At 44.2% G+C, this 22,127-nt stretch overlaps 1 protein-coding gene across 1 annotated transcript in view; it reads right to left on the bottom strand.

Moving 5' to 3' along the window:
• Positions 1 to 17,882: 17,882 nt before the first annotated feature.
• Positions 17,883 to 22,127, bottom strand: part of STPG4 (sperm-tail PG-rich repeat containing 4) — a 35,763-nt gene continuing 31,518 nt past the window's right edge. The window contains exons 6-7 of the mRNA XM_050951951.1: positions 19,206 to 19,310; positions 17,883 to 17,999 (exon numbers count right to left, since the gene is read on the bottom strand). Of these exons, the coding sequence (XP_050807908.1) occupies positions 17,883 to 17,999; positions 19,206 to 19,310 (222 nt within the window). The remainder of the gene's footprint in view (positions 18,000 to 19,205; positions 19,311 to 22,127) is intronic.

Genomic DNA, 22,127 nt, shown 5'->3' with positions numbered 1-22,127 from the left:
ACAGGGCTACACAGGGACACGCTGTGGATTTGGATAACTAGGATTTTCAGATAAAGGGACTCTGGATAACTGGAATTTACTATACTTGCTAACTTTTGTGCTGTTGACTACACTGTTTTTGATTTTTCTTATCTAATTTTTGGAATTACACTCCCTCTATGTCACTTAAATAGTGCCTATTACACTAGTAACTGAGCATGGTCACAATCATTTTAATAATAGAATCATAGAAACGTAGGTCTGGAAGAGTCATGTGCCATCAGTCCCCGCTGAGGCAGGTGTTTGTCTAACCTGTTCTTAAAAACCTCCAATGCTGGGGATTCCACAACCGCCCTTGGACGCCTAGTCCAGAACTTAGCTACCCTCATAGTTAGAAAGTTTTTCCTACTATCTAATGTAAATCTCCCTTGCGCCATTGTAAACTGATTACATCTTCTTCTGCCTTTAGTGGGCAGCCCTAACCTTATTTGAAGACTGTTATAAAGCTCCCTCCTCAGTCTTCTTTTTTCAAGACAAAACATGCCCAGTTTTCTAAACCTTTTATCATTTTATTGCTCTCCTCTGGACTGTCTCAAATTTGTCTACTTCTTTCTGAAACTGTGGTACCCAAAACTGGACAAGTACCCCAGCTGAGGCCTCACCAGGGCAGAGTAGAACAGAACAATTACCACCAATGTCTCACATATGGCATTCCTGTTAATACACCACAGAATGATATTAGATTTTTTTTGCAACTACATAACATAATGTATTTATCACACATCTATTACTGTATTTTATGTAATGTGTTTTACATTAATGTATTTATCCTTGCAACCCTTGTGAGAGGCACGGAGAACTGGCATCTCCCTCTTATAGATGGAAGAACAGAGGCACAGAAAAATTCAGTGACCAGCTCAAGCTCACACAGGTTGTCCATGGCAGAGTAAGGACTTAAACACATGTCTCTGGCTAGCACCCTAGCAACTGGATCATCTTTCGTCTCCCTTACAGGGGCTGGTTTTCCTTTTCTTATGGAGAATCAATTATTGGAGCTGCTATACAAAATCGGTTTTCATGTGACTCTTATGTTAGCTATTTCAAGCATTGTACCTTCAATAGATGGCAATTATTTAAGCACCTTAAGAAATGTCTGGACAACTGTTATGAAAACAAGCATGTCAAGACCAACAAAATTGTCTCCTTTCTGTGATATAGATCACAGAGACTATACCACTCAAATATTTTACACTATCATTTTTCCTCTCTGCTATGCCCAGAATAGTCTAACTGTAGCAGAGACAGATGTTCACAGTTTATAATCCTGCTACACATCCCTACAGCAGCTCTCTCTTCAGCAATCTTGAAAGCAAGGAAAGAAGGTAAACGTGACTATAAGTATCCACAGGCCGAAAACAATATAGAGGTTAAGCATAGAGACCGTGGCCACTTGTCGGGGAACGCGAGAGCAAAGCGGGGAAGGAGACCAGCTTCGCCGCGGTTTGCTCTCGCGTTCCCCGAACAAGCAGGTCTCCTTCCCTGCGGTTTGCACGGTGGTTCGCGGAACGCGAGAGCAAACCGCGGCGAAGCTGGTCTCCTTCCCCGGCTTGCTCTCGCGTTCCCCGAACCCCGAGCAAGCAGGTCTCCTTCCCTCCGGTTTGCAGGGTGGTTCGCGGAACGCGAGAGCAAACCGCGGCGAAGCTGGTCTCCTTTCCCGGTTTGCTCTCGCGTTCCCCGAACCCGAGCAAGCAGGTCTCCTTCCCTCCGGTTTGCAGGGTGGTTCGCGGAACGCGAGAGCAAACCGCGGCGAAGCTGGTCTCCTTCCCCGGTTTGCTCTCGCGTTCCCCGAAACCCCTTGAAGCCGCCCAACAGCGCTGCAGTGTGGCCACATCTAACACCACTTGCAGCGCTGGTTGCTGTAAGTGTGGCCACTCTGCAGCGCTGGCCCTATACAGCTGCACTAATACAGCTGTAACAACCAGCGCTGCAAAATTTTAGATGTAGACATGGCCTAAGACTGCAGTAGCAGCATGGGAGATGTTTCTGAGGGTGGTTCAAAGCCAGCAATGTTCCATCCTAGAGCTGGCTGGAAAATGAGGGTGTTTTCCCCAGGAAGTTGAGTTTTCTGTGAAAAAAATCAAAATCTGAAGTAGTTTGTCCAAAAAATGTGAACTATTTTGGCTGGGAAAGTATTTCAATTCTGAAATACTGGTGTAGTGCCTCATTGGAGTTGTAATTTGAATGCAACTACAACTCACATTAGGCACTGTGGCAGCATTTCAGAATTAAAATATTTTGGTTTTCAGACAAAATATTTCAGTTTTTGGCCAATTTTATGCACTCAAGTTTTTGATGAAAAATTGAAATTTTCTACCAAAAATAAGAGAGCCCTTTTAAAAAAACTCAATTTCCATTAAATAACATTTTGACAGAAAATGTTTTACCAATCCTATTCCATTACCCTTGAGCCCACCAGAGAAACTGTGCCCAAGCTTACTGAGTCCGTCTCGGTGCATGCGTTTCCATATTCATCTCTACACAGCCAGCAAGCCCTTCCTCATCAATGGGCATTTTGCCCAGCATTTGGCGCTAATTTTTCAAGCCTTGTCGAACAAGACACATATTTACCCCTTTGCATTTGTGTGTGTGACGCGATCGTGAGGCGTTCCTTTCTTGCTGTCCATAGAATTAATATGTTCAGAGGGAAGCTTGATGGCATGTCTCAGATCTGGCGTGTATTTTTGGCTAACACACCGCAATTGCTTCAAAACAAAGCAACGGCGTTAATAAATACTGTACCAGGAAACTTACAAAGGTTAAGTGATTTTTCTACAGTGTAATTCATTCAGCTAATTAGTTTGCTGCAGCAGACTTTCTTTGTGCAATTATTGGGCATGTATTTTTAGTTTGCCTGTTTGTATAATTCAGGGCATTGCGAAATAAATGTCTTTCCAAAGTGTCCTAATAGATGAAGTGAGGCTATAATATTCTTCTAGAACTTGTTCATTACAATACTCACTGGCACAAAGTCCAGGGGAAGAGGAAGCCATTAAACAGTACACAAGAAGAATTACTGTCACTCTCCAGATGGGCCAGGCTTTTCAATGTGCCTGTCGTTAAATGCTAACACACCATATTAGAGGCTTGAGTGTTAGGATGAAATTTGAAACGTAAAAGGGGGCATGCACCCTATCTTCAATACCATAGATGTGGTTGGATAAGATAAAAACAAGCATAAGAATTTTCACTCTGAAGGGCAGAATTCATCACCTGACAGCTGCAAACTGCACACCACTAAAAACTAATTTCTGAGCAATTTCTTTCCAGTGTTTTCCATTCACAAGGTTGAAACACTCCACTGTGTGTGTTTTCAATGTAATCAACATAGATATCTTTATGTAAACAGTCACTCTATCTGCTTCATTCATATTTGATGGACTAGTAAGTACAACAGATACTTCTCTAGCCTCCCTCTGAGTGATAAGAAACCAGAGACAATGGTGTCGCAGATTCTTCTCAGTTAACATGGGAGGTGGCAGCTGCTATCTTAGGCTATTTACAGCACAGCTCTTATGGAGGGATAGGAAAATTAATTAAAGGTGTATTTAGTGGAAATTACCTTTACCATTCCCAGGAAATTTTCCTGGCAGGACACAGAAGACAGTTTTAGCCAAGCTTGCTGAGTCCAGTCCAGTTGCTTCTGTATTTAGATTTTCAAGATGCTACAATGATTACAATGGCAATATTAAGCAAGGAAGGAAGAACACAAAATTGTTAGAAATCCCCTTCACAAATTAGCCATAAAGAATACAAGCAGTGAAATATGCAGCTAGTGGGCCCAAGTCTGCTCCCAGTGAAGTCAATGGCAAAATTCCAATTGACTTCAGTGGGTGTAATATTGGACCCAACATTTGAAAAATTCCACTCATAAATCAATTGGTATTTTCTGTTTAGTTAGGGTGACTGACAATGATGCTGCTAATGGTCTGTGCACTGCACATTCTAAATACTCTTATACTGCAAGAGCTGTGGAATAAGGGCTTGCAGCTCAGGACTAAGAATCTGGAACTCCTGACTATCAGCTGGGAAGTCCACTGTGACCTTGGACAAGCCACTTTGCCCAGTTAGCTGTAGTCAGTAAGAACATGAAAAGGCTACGAAAGTGTTAAATATAGATATCTATCACCCCATACAGTATTGGTGCTTATTAGCTTTGCATTCTATATTTTTAGATTCCAAAAATAGAGCAGTTAAATACAATCAATCCTGTCATAACATTCATAAACTGCAGAACTGATTTGATTTCAGACGGGCAAAATTAATGAAAAAATATACTTCTGGCGTACTGAAAAAAAACAAGCATGATCAAACCAGATGACAGAATCTAGGGATGACTTCAGGCATACTGGCCAGGAGAGCTAGAAAATGACCTCTTGACTTATGGCCAGTAATTGAAAACACTTGCACAGGAGAAGGCTAAACTGGTTATAAGTGGACACCAAGTATGCAACAGGTCAAGGCTGGAAATTGGAACTTCATTTTATTAGGAAGAGATGAAGGTGAGTGACTGACCTAACTGGCACAAACAATGTAGCCCAAGCTCAGTTCAGAGTGGATGCCCAACTCCCCGGAAGACTGAGTTAAGTGGAGAAGTTGGTGAGGGCCCTGGGGTGCCTCAGACAGGGCGTGGTATGTGTGATTGACACACCTATGCAGTGCTGCTGCTGCACTGTTACCAGCTCTCCCAATTTCTTTGCGAGTCATGGGATTTTGTCCAATGCTGCAGCGGGTCTGGTGATGATGTGACTCCAGCCCCTTTGTGAATTTCAGCCCTGCCTGGGGGAAAACTCCATCTCATTGACTACTTTCTCTACTTACCAGCCTCCTGGGGAAGAGCAGCCAATCAGAACTGCTGCAGGAAGCAGGCAGAGCTCTCCTCCCCTCCCCCTTTGTTTTCTTTGGGAGCCAGCATCATTCTCACAGGAGAGGATGGGGGACAAGGGAGCAGAAAAAGCCTGGCAGCTCGGTGTGGCTCCAGTCCATCTTCCCACCTTGTTCCTGGAGTGAGGGGGCAGCTCCCCACCTTGCTCCCTCCCTCTCTTGAAGCACCTGGCCTGGAAAGGGATGGTGGAGGGGATGAAGAGCCTCTGAAGCTCCCTCTGCACCTCCAGCCTGAAAGGGAGGGAAGGGACCTGCTCCAGACACACAAGTCTGGGAGACAGGTGAAGAGCCCCAGAAGACGCAGAGATGTCTTTCCTACACACAGTGGGGATGAGCAAGAGGAGTACAAAAAACCAAAAGAGAGAACCCAAAAAAAACCCACAATATAATCCCTCTTTTTAAAAGTCTCTTATGGCTTTTGGATAGTCTCCTGATTTCAGCAGGTCTGACTCATGATTTTTGAGCCTTTGGGGTTGACGATATTGTTGCCAGTGGAGGGGGAGAAACTAGCAAAGCCCACTCCAATGAGGAGACAAATGGAGACTATTGGTGTTATTGACAGGCACACAGATATTTGGCAGCTGGTGGGGAAGTAATAGTACCTGCTGGTGGGGAAGAGAACCCCCTACACTGCTTTTGCTTTGAAGGGGGTGGAGAAAGAGAATGAGAAGCTGCTTTCTGGGCCAGAACCTCAAAGCCTCTAGACCTAAGAAATGAGAGAAGACCCCTGCTCTATTTCCTGATGGATATGTGTAGGGATAGATATAAAGAGAGATTCAATTATAGATGACCTCTTTACTGGCCTAGGACTTACAGCAAAGAAGCATTTATATAGCTTCTTACACATCCAATGTACTTCCTGCCAACTATTGACAATGAGGGGGTCCATCAATTTAAACTTATGTACGTCAGGATCCAGGAGCAAACTTTAAGGGGTTAACGTATTATGAAACTAAAGACAGTAGCTTAATTTGCAGCAACACTAGCCAGGGCACCTGCAGCAGAATTTCTAAGCTGTAGTTCTGAAATGAGAGTCGATGGAGAGAAAATTGCATTTTTCTCCAGGAAGGAGTCAAAGACCAGGTATGTGAAGGTCATTTTAATATTAAGCCACAGCTCCCAAGAACTATCAGGCAAACATAGAAAGTTCTGTTTTTTCCAAATAATAGTTAGCTACTACATGGATATAAAAACTTTTCTCCTCTCTTTTTAGCCAGCTGGTCCTTCCTTATCCCCAGGGGAGCACAGTCATTTCTTGGACATGGTTGTACATGTCACTGCTAGGCAGGCATGAGAAACAGCATTTGCTGGCTCTTGGGGTTATGCCATTTGGCCTCAGTCAAACTAAAACCAGCAGAGCGTCACACAACTGGAACCACCAGTATAAATTAGGAATGGTCTGAAACCAGAACTCCAGACTTCCAGCTGTTCAAAATCCAGCTCTACAGCTTGTGCAGTTTGAGCCCAGCTCTAGATCACCCACCAAAAAAAATTAACTAGCTTACAGCGAAGGTGAGAAGACTGCATTTCACTGAGAACTCCTTAGTCAAGGAAATATTACCATCCAAACTGCCCTACCGCCTGTTTTGATAGCCACACATAATATACCTCCTTATTCCAATCCTACTGACCACTACACATATTCCCAAACCTACGCTTGTCGACAGCCCGTACAGCTAATTTCTCTCCCTCTCCCTCCCTCCCATTAGTCCCAGAAATAGGGGTATGGTGGAGCGAAGGAGCCTTACCACAAAAGTTCCCTTGGAAATGAAGTTTGTAGCTCTGCTTAGCAGGCGCTTTATGCACTAGCTGAATCCTTATAGTCCACTAAAGAATAGTCTCAGCCCCAGGAATCCTCACAGGTCCTCCAGAGGCTGGGGAGGGACAGTAAATAGCATAGAGGGAGCTAGAGGCTGGCTGATGACTTGTATTAATGAAGCAGTGCTCAAGAGGTAGGGTAGGTGATAGGAGACCGTCAGTATTTCACTCTGTGCTGAAGCTGGTTGTTTTCCCAGGTAATTCTCTATTGGTTTCCTTGAGTGTAATGACAGACCATGCTAATAACTTGGGTATTTTAACTGTGATAGCTAGAGCCTGGGTCCAGAGCTACGTGGAGCTAATGCTGGAGGGTTTATTGTCAGAAATGAGGCACTGTAGACTAGCAGCCTCACCTTTTCTTCATTTTCAATAGCTAGTGATTTATAATAGCTTCCAATAGATAAAGTGTACTGCTAGCCAGAGAGATTTCTAAATTCCCTGCTAATTCACTCTGTACCCTCAGAGTGAGTATCAGCAATCTGGGGCTGATGTACATTGATTTAACTGGCAGAGACAGAACTGGGTGATAAATACAAAGACCAAAATTGTGAACAATTTTGAAATTGTTTCCATTTCACAAGGTGAGAAACAGACCCACATTCAGCTTTTTCAAAAAACATTTGCAACTTTTTATTAATCTGAATTTGTATTGAAACCACAATGGAAAATATGTCATGAAAAATATGATTTGAGGCAAATGAAAATTTTCAGTAATCGTTTTGATAAAATTGTCCATGAAAGTTTGAAAAATGTTGCAGAAAATATTTCAATAAAGTCAAAGTTTTGTGCAGAAAGTTTCATTTTTTGATTAAAAAAAAATTCATTTGGAAAGTTTTGACCTGCTCTACAGAGAGATTTAATCCCTGCAGATCTCAAGGTAACCATAACTATGGACTTGCTCTCGATGCCTTCATAAAATAGGTCAGCACTTGGCTGATGTGTCCACACAAGTAAAGTGGGAGTGAGGAGGGACGGAAACTATCCTGGGAAACACAAATCCCCCGCTCCTAGGCCCCTGTGGGCACGTGCTATCCACATGTGAACAGGAAGGGATTGAGTGAGGGTGGGATCAGACCTTCCAAACTATCCAGCACAAATGGCCTGGCGTCATGGCACAGAGAATACACTGCACTTGTTACCAAGGCAGATGTAGCTGCCAGGCTGGTACGCCCTGGCCGGGAGTCTCCACCCAGAATTCCTTCTAGGGACTCCAGTCACAGTGAGGCTCTTTCACAGCCCTTCTAGCGATTGCCAAGTGCATACGCTAGCCCTAAGAGATTTGTATGTATTCCTTATCTGAAACGACTGCTTAGCAATAGACTTTAACCAAGGACACATTCTGTGCAAGTGCCAGGCACACACATATAGTGAACATAAAGCACTAAAGTGCAGCTTTCCAAGCGATCACAGAGTGGAGCATATATGTAGTAGTCAGGGAGCAAAAGGGCCGGAACGGTTATCTGTGGCATATGTGCTTAATGGCATCGTGTGCCTTATAAATGATCGTGATCTGGTTGAATCAAAGCGTGTTTGCTAGTAGAAAAGGTATTTTTATATGCAAAGCAATGTGCACACAGTAGAGACAAACAAGCAGCACAAGTCATAATACTAGGACAGTTTCTCAGCTGTCCAGGCGTGAGGTTGAAGTGAAGATTTTTGTGTGTGCATATAAATCCTATGTACACAATACCCATTTTCTAATATTGATCTACATACTGTTTATAAAGATGGAGAAACCTTACACACTTCAAAATTCACCTTACTCAAGGTTCTATCATTCACATGTCAATCAATCTCCCCATCCATATGGGTTAGGATCCATGAACAGGTTCAGAGACGAGCTACAAGGATGATCCAAGGAATGGAAAACCTGTCTTATGAAAGGAGACTCAAAGAGCTTGGCTTGTTTAGTCTAACCAAAAGAAGGCTGAGGGGAGATATGATTGCTCTTTATAAATATATCAGATGGATTAATATCAGGGAGGGAGAGGAATTATTTAAGCTTAGTACCAACGTGGACACAAGAACAAATGGATATAAACTGGACACTAGGAAGTTTAGACTTGAAATTAGACGAAGGTTTCTAACCATTAGAGGAGTGAAGTTCTGGAACAGCCTTCCAAGGGGAGTAGTGGGGGCAAAAGACATATCTGGCTTTAAGACTAAGCTTGATAAGTTTATGGAGGGGATGGTATGATGGGATAGCCTAATTTTGGCAATTAATTTGGCAACTGATCTTTGATTATCAGCAGGTAAGTATGCCCAGTGGTCTGTGATGGGATGTTAGATGGGGTGGGATCTGAGTTACTACAGAGAATTCTTTCCTAGGTGTCTGGCTGGTGAGTCTTGCCCACATGCTCAGGGTTTAACTGATCGCCATATTTGGGGTCGGGAAGGAATTTTCCTCCAGGGCAGTTTGGCAGAGGCCCTGAAGTTTTTTCACCTTCCTCTGCAGCATGGGGCATAGGTCACTTACTGGAGGATTCTCTGCAGCTTGAGGTCTTCAAACCACAATTTGAAGACTTCAATAACTCAGACATAGGTTAGGGGTTTGTTATAGAAGTGGATGGGTGAGATTCTGTGGCCTGCATTGTGCAGGAGGTCAGACTAGATGATCATAATGGTCCATTCTGACCTTAAGGTCTATGAGTCTATATCAGACAACTGGATTGTGTCTGACAGGCCAAGGTTATAATGAATATATTTCTTCCAGTTATATTACACAGGAAGTCTGGTTTTGCCCCTTCAATCCACTGAGAAATAAGTTACCACTGTATACTCAACTCCCAATAAAAAGATCCTATAGCCACATACCAGGCCCAGTTCTGAAAAAGTAATTCCTCTTCACAAGAGTAGTCTCCTTGACCTCAGTAGACTAGCTCACATGCTTATGTATGTGCAGGACTAGAGCCATGATGTGTACGTTGGTTAGTTCAATATATCTTTTAAAACAAAGAAAACATAGTTGATCATTTCCTTTATATACTTTGTAAATGCTGTATGAAACAGGAGGAAAAGCAGTTGAACTTCACTTTATGTCTGGACCCATCAGAGAACTACCTGGCAGGTCTACACTACAGAATTACTTTGACATAATTATGTCACTCAGAGGTGTGAAAAATCCACACCTCTGAGTGATGTAGTTATAACAACCTAAGTGCCAGTGTAGCCAGCACTACGTCGGCTGAAGCACTTCTCCTGCCAGCCGCAACAGCTACCACCTCTTGCAGAGGTGGATTAACTATGCCAACAGGAGAGCATGCTTCCGTCAGCATCGAGTGTCTTCATTAAAGCCCTACATCAGCACAGCTGCATTAGTGCAGCTGCACCGATGCAATGTTTTACGTGTAGACCTGCCCACCATTTTATTGGCTGTAGCTCAGTGACTCTCAAACTTCTTGTATTGGCAACCCCTTTCACAAAGCAAGCCTCTGAGTGCAACCCCCCCCCCGCACCCCCATAAATTAAAAACACACTTTTGTATTTAACATTATTTTAAATGCAAAATTTATAACCTTATTATTTAAAATGAATTTACCTTTTCGTATCACTTTTAAATTAAGACTAAAACACATTTTATTGAATTATTGTTATAAACAGAAAAGTGTTTTTAAAAAATAGCTACTGTTTAATATTGGGTATGCAAAGAAACTTTGCCAGTATCATTTTTCACAGCAGACTTGGTGCTCCATTGCCATCCTTACTTATGTGCTGCTGCTGGTGGCAGCGCTGCCTTCAGAGCTGCGCAGCTTGTGACACCACCTAATAACTTTGCGACCCCCTGAGGGATCATGGCCTCCAGTTTCAGAACCGCTGCTCTAGCTGAAGTACAGGTCACTATATAAATGACATGTAACACTGCTGTGAAAATAGCATGTCCTTGTTATAGCAGCTTTGGAGTGTGAGGAACCTATGTAATAAGGAGGTAGTTGACACATACATCCTTATACAGTATCACTGCATTTGGATGAGGACATGCAACAATCCATTTGCCTGCTCTATTAGTGTCATGCTAGTCACCAGAGAGCAACTAGCACTAAGACAGCCACACAGGATATCGGGAGGGACGGATGATAGGGAGTAAAGACCCCCTCCTTGCATGGTTCCAGCTATCCTGATCATGGCTCTGGGTGCTGGAGGCTACTGTGCCCAGGAAGTAAGTGGACAGGGAGCGGGGCAGGGAGCAAGCTAAGCCATAGCTCCCTAGCATGTGCCTGCCAGCAGACCTGGTTGGCTACGTGGGAGGTGGGAATGGGTTACACCTGAAAGGAGGCTGTAGCAAATTGCTCCCTGCACTGTGTAAGGGGTACACTCCAGGAGAAATTGTGCCTCTCTGAAGCACAATGCCTCTTAGGCTTCTCTTGGTGTGGTGCAGCTATGCATCGCCTCTGGTATAGGGCTGTGCCTAATGGCACAATAATGCCCTGCATGTCTGATCAGACCTAAGGTGAAGAATAAAACTTCACATTTTCTCTGTTGATTGTGAACTGCTGAACAGTGATGAGAAGCCAGCAGGGTAATTCTTTCCCAAGTGTACATTCCACTGTAACAAACAAATTGCATTAGCTCATAGCTAACCTAAAACAAAGCTGAGGATTAGGCCAGCATAATCAGAAGTGGTTTTAGGAGCTTTGGGTATTAGATGCTGCTTGAGACACTCAGGCCTGATTATCAGCTGCGCTGAGCACCCACAATGGGTGTTATGAAAGCTCAGCACCTCTAACAGTTTGGTCCACAGCACCTCAAGCTAGGTACCTAAAAACTGAGACACCCACATTCAGGGCCAGCTTTAGGCTGATTCCATCGATTCCCCAGAATCAGGTCCCGCGCTGAAGAGGGCCCCGCACCTAAGGGGGCCTGCTCCAGGGGTCTTCAGCTGCATTTCGGTGGTAGGAGGTCTGCTCCGGGAGTCTTCGGTGGCATTTTGGTGGCAGGGGGTCCTTCGGTGCCATGGAAGACCCAGAGTGGATCCCCCACTGCCGAAATGCCGCCGAAGCCCCGGACTGCCGTGAAGTATTCCAATCAGGCCCCACGGGTCGTAAAGCCGGCCCTGTTCACATTCAAAGACCAGGTTGGAAAATTTGGCTGCAAGTGCTTGATTCTGGGAAGTACTAAGCATTTTCTGTGACATGCTGAGCACCCACTGAAGCGAGGACCTAACAGGATTGGGCCCTATGTCAATCTCTTGTCAGCAGAAATAATGAAGAAGCCCATTACAATTTGCTGATTGTATTTTGCTGCCTATATTCAGTACAAAAGGCCTGATTAAGCTCTCCTCACACCAGTGTAAATCAGGAATAACTCCACTGAAGTCAGTGGAATTATGCTGGTGTTAAACCCCATGTAAGAGAGAGCAGAATCAGGAGCAGAGTTTTTGACGCACAGTTTCCAATTATTATTCTACTCAGCCTGGAAACTCTAGCCAGACCCATCTGAGGCCAGATCCTGAAGTCAATGGAGCAGCATCACTGAGTAGCTAACTCTTCAACTTTTAAAAAAGCTAAGCAGGTGCAATTAACATCCTTTCTGAAATTCTGATGACAAAATGAAACACAACTCCCACATTATCTGTGTGCAGATAAATAGTTGAAAGCACCCAAAAAGCAAACTTCACCATGCATCTCTTATCTTAGACGCAGCCACATCACAACAAAGGGAGCTGCTTTTAGATAAACAGTAAAATGAACAGGACAAGCTTGAATGTACCAAGCCTAAGGGCATTGACATATATTGACTTCTGTGGAACGCTGCCATTTTATGTTTTATGTAGATATATGTTTATCTTAAAGCCAGGACAGAATGTGTTGTACTATGCGATGAGACTGTCATTATCATGGAAATGCTGGGTTTGTTTTTAAAAAACAGACTGATAAGGTAAGAAAAATGGTACCATCCATTCAGGTTATAGCAGGTTCCCCATAAGGTGTGCGGTTAGGATTGTATCAGCTGCAGAAGTCTGCATTGCCTGTGTATGGAAAGTCTGGACTTCACACACTGAAGCCGAAAAGTTTGAGGCCTTCTTTGTTGCCTTTGGGCAGAAGTGAGCCCTAAAGGTCTGCACACATGTGAGCAAATGTTGTAGCAGCTGTGATGGAGTAGGGGGATGGGAGAGCCTGGGATGTCTTTAGGTGAGGGACAGGATCTTTAAGCCTGTAACCTGAGCCAGGTAGGGGGGACGGGGTTAGCACCTTGGCCTGGGAAGCTGGAGAAAGGAATTGGCCAGCTGGAGGAGGGGCAGTTCAGTTTTGGTTTTGGGCTGGGTGCGGGGAATTCAGGGGATCCTATGCTGGATCCAAGCACCCTGAACCCTGAGAAGGACTCGACTGGGGGGCCTTGGTTGGGCCTCTAGGCTCTGCTGTAATCTGCAATCCTGTTGTCCAATAAACCTTCTGTTTTACTGGCTGGCTGAGAGTCACTGTGAGTCCCAGGAAGAGGGGTGCAGGGCCGGACTCCCCCACACTCTGTGACAGCAGCTGACCTTGATCATGACCAGAAGGTATTGTCTGCTCTCTGAAAGAGTCAGTCAGCTCCCTCAGCCAACTCTACCTTTTGACAGCCATACAATAGAGAGAAACTGGAATCAGCAATTTCCTTCTTAAAACTTTTCCAGGCTCCTGGGGTTGAAAACATCTAGGGGAGTTCCTGCATCACACGAGCTCATCTTGTTGCGACTTTCTGCTAAGACTCTATGATACTTGTCTGGAATGCTGTACAGTTCCAAAGGTCTGACAAAGATCATGTATAGTGGACTTCTCAAGCCTGGAAAGAAGGCAGATGACCCAAAGAACTATTGCCCAATCAAGCTGATCAGCCTCTCTTTGTTCAAAAGACTGGTACTTAAATTATTGTTCTCTTTAATCAACCCAGTCACCTCATTAGCAGGCAGAGTTCTGACTGGGCCGTAGTGCTGATGATCAGATGATAGACTGGCATCTTGTATTGAGGATGCCTTGGAGGCAGGACAAAAAATGCTACTGTTGTTGTTGACCTTCCATCAGCATAGGACACAATTTGACACTGTGGACTAATCTTAAAATTATATTCCATGCTATTAGACAAGAAACTTGTAAATTTTCTTATGCAGATGATTTCTAACAAAGCACTGATTTTTATATGTTGTGATGGTTCACGTCACCCACATCATATATATAGCTGACCTGCTGCCCACCTCAGCAACTAAGTTCATGTACACTGATAAGATCTGCCTGGCCCCAAAATGAGTTTCTAGGAGCTGGAGTCCTGCCTGTCATCTGACCTTGACACCTGGGCCAAGTACTTTTTGAAGTGGTGACAAATTAAATGCGCTGATGACAGTGTCATTTTGTTTCCGTCTTGCTAACCAGTTAGCTCTATAACAGCTGCTGGTCCTTCTGAACAATTAGCCAATTGAGACTCAATAGTGTAGACAAATACATTATTAGCTTGACTTAACGTGGCTTTTGTGGACCAAAATTTGTAGTGTAGACCAGGCCTTTGTTAAGTTAAATAGATTGAACTGTTTACGTCACAATAAGGCATGTTTTCTAATCCTTTAATCATTCTCGTGGCTCTTCTCTGAAACCTCTCAACATCTTTCTTGATTTGTGGACACCAGAACTGAACACCGGATTCCAGCAGCAATCACACCAGTTCCAATTTAGCAGTAAAATAAGGTCATACAAAGGTAAAATAGGAATGACTTGAGCCTCCCTCCAGCAAACCATGCAGGAGAATATTATAGTTTTCTGCTCTGATGTGTTTTAATCAAAGGGAGCTTCGTTACTTCTGATTAAAGCAGGGTTTTCTCCCCTACCCATATCAATCTCTCCTTTGTCTTTATCCTCCATTCAGGTAGTTACAGATCCCTGTCCCACTCTCCTCTGTTTTTCCATTTCAGACAAAAGGAGTTCATGTTTTCCTGCTAGTTCCCAATCTAGACAATTAAGAGCAATCAGGACCAGCTCTAAGGGAGGCAGAGAGGTTTCACCAATTATACCCTCATTTATTGTTAATAGTGTTCTCTAGGTTTTCCACTCCACTGGGCTAGCTTTCAAGGCTTCCCCTGTTGTAAGCGAGAGTGCTGATGCCAATCCCAAGCTACTGATTCAGCTCACCTAATGATGGCTCTGCACACAAGTTAACCTCTGAACTTCAGGACCGCTGTGCTGACACAGACACAGACAGGCTTCAGTTTCAATGGAAAACTCAGCCTCATACGCGATGACACTCACTCTGGTGCAGAGGGCAAGTGGGAGGTTCCCCTGTGCCTCTTAAGCCCCATCGTGCAGGTGCTCCCAATCGAGCAAATGTGCAGGATCACTTCTACTCATGCTGCATGTAACACACTGGGTCCAGGGCCATCCTTACCCATACACAAAGTATGCAACTGTGTAGGGCACCAGGAAATTTGCTGGGGCAAATTTCCTGGTGCCCTGCACAGCTGCGTGCTGCTCCAGCCCCTGCCCCTGCTCCGCCCCTTCCCTGCCCCAGCCCCACCTCTTCCCATCCCTGTCCCTGCCCCGCCCGCACTCCCACTCCCCTGAGGACTACAGAAGCGGTGGGGCCTGCACTCACTGGTAAGCAGAGCCACCCGGCCCCAGCCTGCTCCGCTCCCCTGCCTCCCAGCTGCACCACTGGTGAGTGCGGGGGGGGCAGTTCCCCCCTCCTCACAAGCCTGGGAGCCAGGGGAGTGGAGCAGGCTGGGACCGAGTCACTCCACTTCCCATAGGAAGTGGCCAGCCCTCCTCCCCTGCAGAGGCCTGGGGCCACACACAGCCCCCTGTGGGGGTGCTGCATAGGGCACCAAAATAGCTAGGGATAGCCCTGACTGGGTCTCCACAGCAGACTTGCATAGGTCAGCACGGGTAGGGGAAGAGCCACAGGGGCCACATTCATAAGGACACAGTATCCTAAACTCACTGAGCTGGAGGTTCAGCCAGGGCTGGAGCAGAAGATGTGAAGTGTATGTTGGGGTGGGGGCAGTCCCATACCTTTGGTTGGGGAGTGTGTGTGTTGATTTAATCTCCCTAACCCCTGCCACTGCCCTGCATTTCACCACATAAAGCCCAGTTACTCTGTCTCTTTGCCAGTGCAACGTATTTTACCCAGTGCAGTTGGCCTGAAGTAGACTCTTTGATGGCCTGAAGTCCCACAATTCAGTGCTGTGCAGGGGTCTTATGCAGGGTGAGTGTTATCTCCAAAGAAAGCTTTTAAGTCTTCATTAGAGAAAAGAAAGCTATATATTAAAAGGTGAAAAATTCTAAGAGTTTGTTCATGTCATTTTGACTTTTTATTTCCAGTCCTGCAGAATCACATACATGTAAAGCAGTGTATGTATGTATGAGTTTACCAGAGAAATCCAACAAATGCAGAGATGTAGCAATGTGCACAGACCTCTATGTTCATTGCATGCATTAAACATCCAAATCAAAGAAGTAAACTCTTACCTTGAGGGGCTAATCAAGAACATCTGCTGCAGTGGAAAGCTTTGTGGGTTTTTGTTTGTTTGTTTGTTTGTTTGTTTTGCATGAGGAAGATAGAACCAAAAATACAAAATTCCTCCACTAAATAAAAGATGTTGTCTTTATAAAAGTGATATAGACTTCCCTGTTAATATGGTCTCAGATCAGCAGTTTTCTCCTCTCCTCTCTGCCAGGCTGACCAATCAAACAAATATTACTTCCCCAGATCTCAGCTTGAAGTTTCAAATCTCTGTAACCCTATTTACACTACTTAAGTGTTTTCCAATGGCTCTCTCACCCCCTTTATTACTACCTAGTCTCCGAATCTCACTGCATCACTGGTGGACACTGCAGTCAGAATTCCATCCCTCTACTAAAAATGCTAGTGCTTTGCAAGGGACCCAATACTTTATACCTTATGTTAATCTTTTTTTTACAGCTTCCTTCCTCCCAGTATATTAGGAGTAAGCAGTAAAAACAAAAGGGCTGATGCCGTGGACAAACCAATATTTGCCAGAGTTTGATTCGAGCTTTCAAGTTAATGAAACTTAACACCAGTACTGGAAATCAAGTGTGGCTGAGATTAAGTAACGTTTCTAGATACTGCCAATAAAACAGTGATAAATTATGGGTCTATAAAACTCAGTCCTCCAAGGTGCTCAGTCATTGACGTCAGTGAGAGTTGAGAGGGTCTCAGCAACTTGCAGGATTGAGCACTAATTTGGTAAAACGCTCAATGATTTAAAAAGTATTTATGAAAAATATTTTTTACTCTTCTGCTTAAAAATGATTGAACCATTTTTGCTCAAACTTTACAATACAAACACGTGAAAAATCACCTTTGGAAAGAGACTAAACTGGAAAATTGCAACTCAGAGCTGAAAGATATAAGCAGCTGGAAGTGGGGGTTAGAATAAAAACATTTAAGCAGCCTTAGTGATAGCAGTCACTGCTGTTCCTGATAGAACCCGTGGTTCGGAAAGGTCTGTAAAGCCCATGTGCAACTTTGAGCATGTGTTGATTCCACTGAAGTCAATGCCCTAAATAATTCATGTAATTAAGTACCTTGCTGAAGTAGGGCCAGAAAATGTTTTTCCATTTTTTCCTTCTTTATTTATCCAAGATATATTTTTTTAATCTTTTCTGATTCTCCCTTTCTATTTAGCACCTTATTTTTCTGTTACTTATTTCCTTTTGAGATATTTGTTTTTATTGCTGGTTTTCTTTGATTCTCTTCAAACTTTTCTCTCATTATTAAATACTTTTCCCCTCTCCTTCCCCCATGATCTCTTTCTCCTCTAACTCCTCTGTCTCTCCTTTCATTCTCTCAATTACTTCCAACTTCCTTCTCAAATCCTCCATCTACCTCTGTTCCTGTTACCTCCTGCCCTCTTTTCCCTCCAGTGCTCCACAGCATATGTAACACCTTACAAATATGAAATATCACAGAACCCCCGGTGATGGTGGGGGGGATAGGGGGATGGACACCACACATACTGTGGTTGCCACTGAAGAGGTAACATTTGCCATTGGCTCCCCTACTTTGTCTACACTTAGCACATTTATTTCCTGCTCTATCTCGGGTCCCACTCTGTTGACTTAGCAAATGCTGAGTTTCTAATGGTAAGAACATCATGGGCAAATGCATAGGGGTGAAGAACGGGTTTCTAAGGGCGGAGAGAGAGGATGTGGCTTTCTTTTATTCTAAAATCCAAATGTGTTACTAAAGAAGATGCTGTGCTCGTGACCCAAGCTCGCAATAGTTCGTGGTTGCTTTGGAAACTGCCTTGTGGGCTCATAAGCTCCTGGACCTGGTATTTTCTATAAAAATGAAAGAAACAAGTAAGTAAATGAGGGAGATGTGTGTGGAATAAAGAACAATATACCCCATTAATAGCATTGCAAAAGGAAAATATGTATCATTATTACTACTTGCAATATTTATATTGCACTAGTGCCCAAGGCCGTAAATAAGGATCAGGCCGCACTGAGCAAACAGATAATAATACCTAGCTCTCATATAGTGCTCTTCAGCTGTATTTGTCAAAACACTTTGCAGATGGGATAGGTATCATGAGCCCCATTTTACAGATGTGGAAACCAAGTCACAGAGCAGCAGCTTCCTGGTCATAGTCAAGTATTTTTTAAAAGCAGCAAAAAGTCCTTTGGCACTTTATAGGTTAACAGATGTTTTGGAGCATGAGCTTTCGTGGGTGAATACCCACTTCGTCGGATGCAGTGGGTATTCACCCACGAGAGCGTATGCTCCAATACATCTGTTAGTCTATAAGGTGCCACAGGACTCTCTGCTGCTTTTACAGATCCAGACTAACACAGCTACCCCGCTGATAAGTGTTTTATAAAATGCTTCACACACTTTATTGAAAACACAAGCCAATGCTATTTAACATGTGATGTGGCTGTACCAAAGAAAATGAGATTGTGGAAGGGAATAAACTCTGTTCCCAAAGCTTATTCCTACTCAGAAACCCCATAATTCCCTTTCACATTCTTAATGTTTTTGAAGACCATGATGGCTGGTCTTTGACTCCTCAAGTGTGCAATCACTTTGCACCTCTCCGTCAGGCTACACTGACTTTCCTCACCCTCCTGTATTCTCACACAACAATGCAATTTAGTTTTTCTCCAAAAGTTATCTCTGTCTCCCTCCTCGCTCCCCAAGAAAAGCTTATAAACCAAACTGACACAACAAACCTATTCCATACAGGCCACCCAATAGCTAGCAGAGAACTAGGATGACTTTGGGTGGCTACCAACATAGGCCGGATTTACCCCAGTGGCTGAAAAGGGGAAATATTCCATAGCTCATACTAGTTTCCAAAGATTTTTGTAGCTCACATTCCTTTGAGGTGTGTTCTTTCTTCAGTCCAAAGTCCTACCTTTCTAATCATTAGTAACTGTCTCAGAGTGATATTTTGTAACTGTTGCTTTAAGCACTGACTTTGCAAGATTAATTTCAGGCAGTTGACATACCCTATAGATTGGTTCATATTTCAGACTACTTACTGAACGGACTGGCTGCAACCTAGGCACTTTTGACTGGAAACACGAAGATATAGGATGAGGTGCTTTTTCCTTCATTTCATATTCACCTGGCCCTGGCCCTTCTTTCTACAACACAACCAAAAGTGGATTTCTTAAAGGTGCATTCCCATCAGCTGGAACAATTCATAGTTTTTCTTCTGGTTTCAAATTAAGATGAATATTCTGTTTACATATTTTATCTGATTACAATAATGAATGGTGTTATACTACGCAAAACCCACGCTAGTGCTCATATGTACCATTTCTGCCATGGCCTTTCATCCTCCAGCTCTATGTCAGAGCAGGTGAGCGCAAATAAACCAACTGAAGAGGACAAGGCTACACCTGGAACTATCAAGGCCTGTCAGAGGGCAGGCAGAGGAGGAATGACTGGAGCAGGCTGGTGGCGGATCCCTGAAACAAGAGCAAAGTGCTTGGGGAGGTAACCCTAGGGCTGGTGTTCTAGAAGGAGGGTAGGGCTGCCTGAATGAGAACTGGCACTGAGAAGGCAGCTGTCTGGCCCCTGGCAGGGGAAGCTGTGAAACTCTAGGACACAGGGTGAGCTGAGGAACTGTCTATCTGCTATGTGCGTATGTTTGGACTAATAAACCTCTCTAAAGGAGAGTGGGCATGGCACTGCTGCAACACACATCCCTTCATCACATGGGGAGGTCAAGCAGTCCAGGGGGCATGAGCAAGAGGACTGTAACTGCCTGTGGGTCCTCGTATCTTCTAAACACCTTGTGCCTGGGCCAGGCACAATCTACCCTAAAAGACTTCTGTAATCCAATAGTCAGGGCAGCCACCTAGGAGATGGGAGACCTCCCCCACCCCTGCTGCAGCCACTTTCATTATTTCTCCACAATGAAACAGCTTCAAGAGGTGAGCCTGAGAGTATCCCATAGCTCAGTGGTTAGAACATCCTCCTGAGAGGAGGTGGGAAACCCTCGTTCAGATCCTTTCTGCCCCTTTGGGAAGAGGGGGAATTGAACCTGGCTCTCTTACATCCCAGGTGACTGCTCTAACCACTAGACTAAAAGTTATAAGGTGGGCTCCTCCACTTCTGGCTGTTTTGTGTGGACCAGACATGTGCCTAACTCATACCTCCAAGAAACCTTAGGTGCCTAAGCTGCCTGACTGCAGGTGGCATGTTGCCATTCATGGACTGCTAAGCAAAGATAGGTGACTATCTCCCTGAGAACGGTGGAGCTTAGCAGCTCCCTTTTTGTCAGCATCTCCTATGGCCTATTTTAGGCAGCCCCCCCAGTGTGCTGGGTTTTGTGGATCACATTCTAAAGTGTCTTTCTCTCCCCATTCCTTGTATAGGAGCTGGTGCCTAACTCAGCTTTGTGGATCAGTGTTGTTCCTATGATTTTTCTAGGAGCCTAAAAGTTAGGTGCTATGACAATGAGCATTGCAATGCCTAAGTCCCTTTGGGGCTCTGGGCCCTACAAAATATATTTTGTTTTGTGAATAACATTTTGACTTTAAACAGCAGTTCATCTTCAGTCTTGTCTGTTAATCTCCATCATGAAGTCCAGTAGAAAGTCCTGTGCCTATCAGAGAGCTAACAGTGGAAAGGGATCAAGAGTCATTAACTTGGATGGTCTTCCATTCAAATGGAAGATCTCTAAGCCCTCGTCCAGACTAACCCGCGGCATCGGCGGGTTAAAATCGATTGCTCGGGGATCGATATATCGCGTCTAGTCTGGACGCGGTGTATCGATCCCCGAGCGCGCTTACATCGATTCCGGAACTCCATCAATCTGAACGGAGTTCCGGAATCGACACGGAGAGCCGCGGACATCGATGCCGCGCCGTCCAGACTGGTGAGTACCTCGATTTTAGAAATTCGACTTCAGCTACGTTATTCACGTAGCTGAAGTTGCATATCTAAAATCGATTTTAATTCCTAGTCTGGACGTGGCCTAAGATAGCAAGCTGGCCACTACACAGGGGAAACTGTGCTTCCAGGTGGGCTTGTGACGAAGCAACAGATCACTTGATGAGGGACCTGAAGCAGCTCAGAGTGGTCGCCAGACAAAGAGGACTGCAATTTTTAAAAAGGACTCGCTCCAGCAAAGAAAAGGGGGGGCAACAACTGGGTGACTGGGCAACAAAATAGTAGAAGATAATGGTGATAAATGCAAAGCAATGCACATTGGAAAACATAATCCCAACTATACATACAATATGATGGGGTCTAAATTAGCTCTTACCACTCAAGAAAGAGATCTTGGAGTCATTGTGGATAGTTCTCTGAAAACTTCCACTCAATGTGCAGCGGCAGTTCAAAAAGCAAACAGAATGTTGGGAATCATTAAGAAAGGGACAGACAATAAGACAGAAAATATCATATTGCCTCTATATAAATCCATGGTACATCCACATCTTGAATACTGTGTGCCGGTGTGGTCGCCTCATCTCAAAAAAGATATACTGGAATTGGAAAAGGTTCAGAAAAGAGCAACAAAAATGCTTAGGGGTACGGAATGGCTGCTATATGAGGAGAGATTAAGAAGACTGGGACTTTTCAGATTGGAAAAGAGACGACTGGGGGGGATATGATACAGGTGTATAAAATCATGACTGGTGTAGAGAAAGTAAATAAGGAAGTGCTATTTACTCCTTCTCATAACACAAGAACTAGAGGTCACAAAATGAAATGAATAGGCAGCAGCTTTAAAACAAACAAAAGGAAGTATTTTTTCACACAACACACTGTCAACCTGTGGAACACCTTGCTAGAGGATGTTGTGAAGGCCAAGACTATAACAAGGTTCAAAAAAGGAACTAGATAAATTAATGGAGGCTAGGTCCATCAATAGTTATTAGCCAGGATGGGCAGGGATTGTGTCCCTAGCCTCTGTTTGCCAGAAGCTGGGAATGGGCAACAGGGAATGG

The sequence above is a fragment of the Gopherus flavomarginatus genome, chromosome 4, assembly GCF_025201925.1.
Source record: "Gopherus flavomarginatus isolate rGopFla2 chromosome 4, rGopFla2.mat.asm, whole genome shotgun sequence".
NCBI lineage: Eukaryota > Metazoa > Chordata > Testudines > Testudinidae > Gopherus > Gopherus flavomarginatus.
This window is presented reverse-complemented; position numbering and strand designations above follow the sequence as displayed.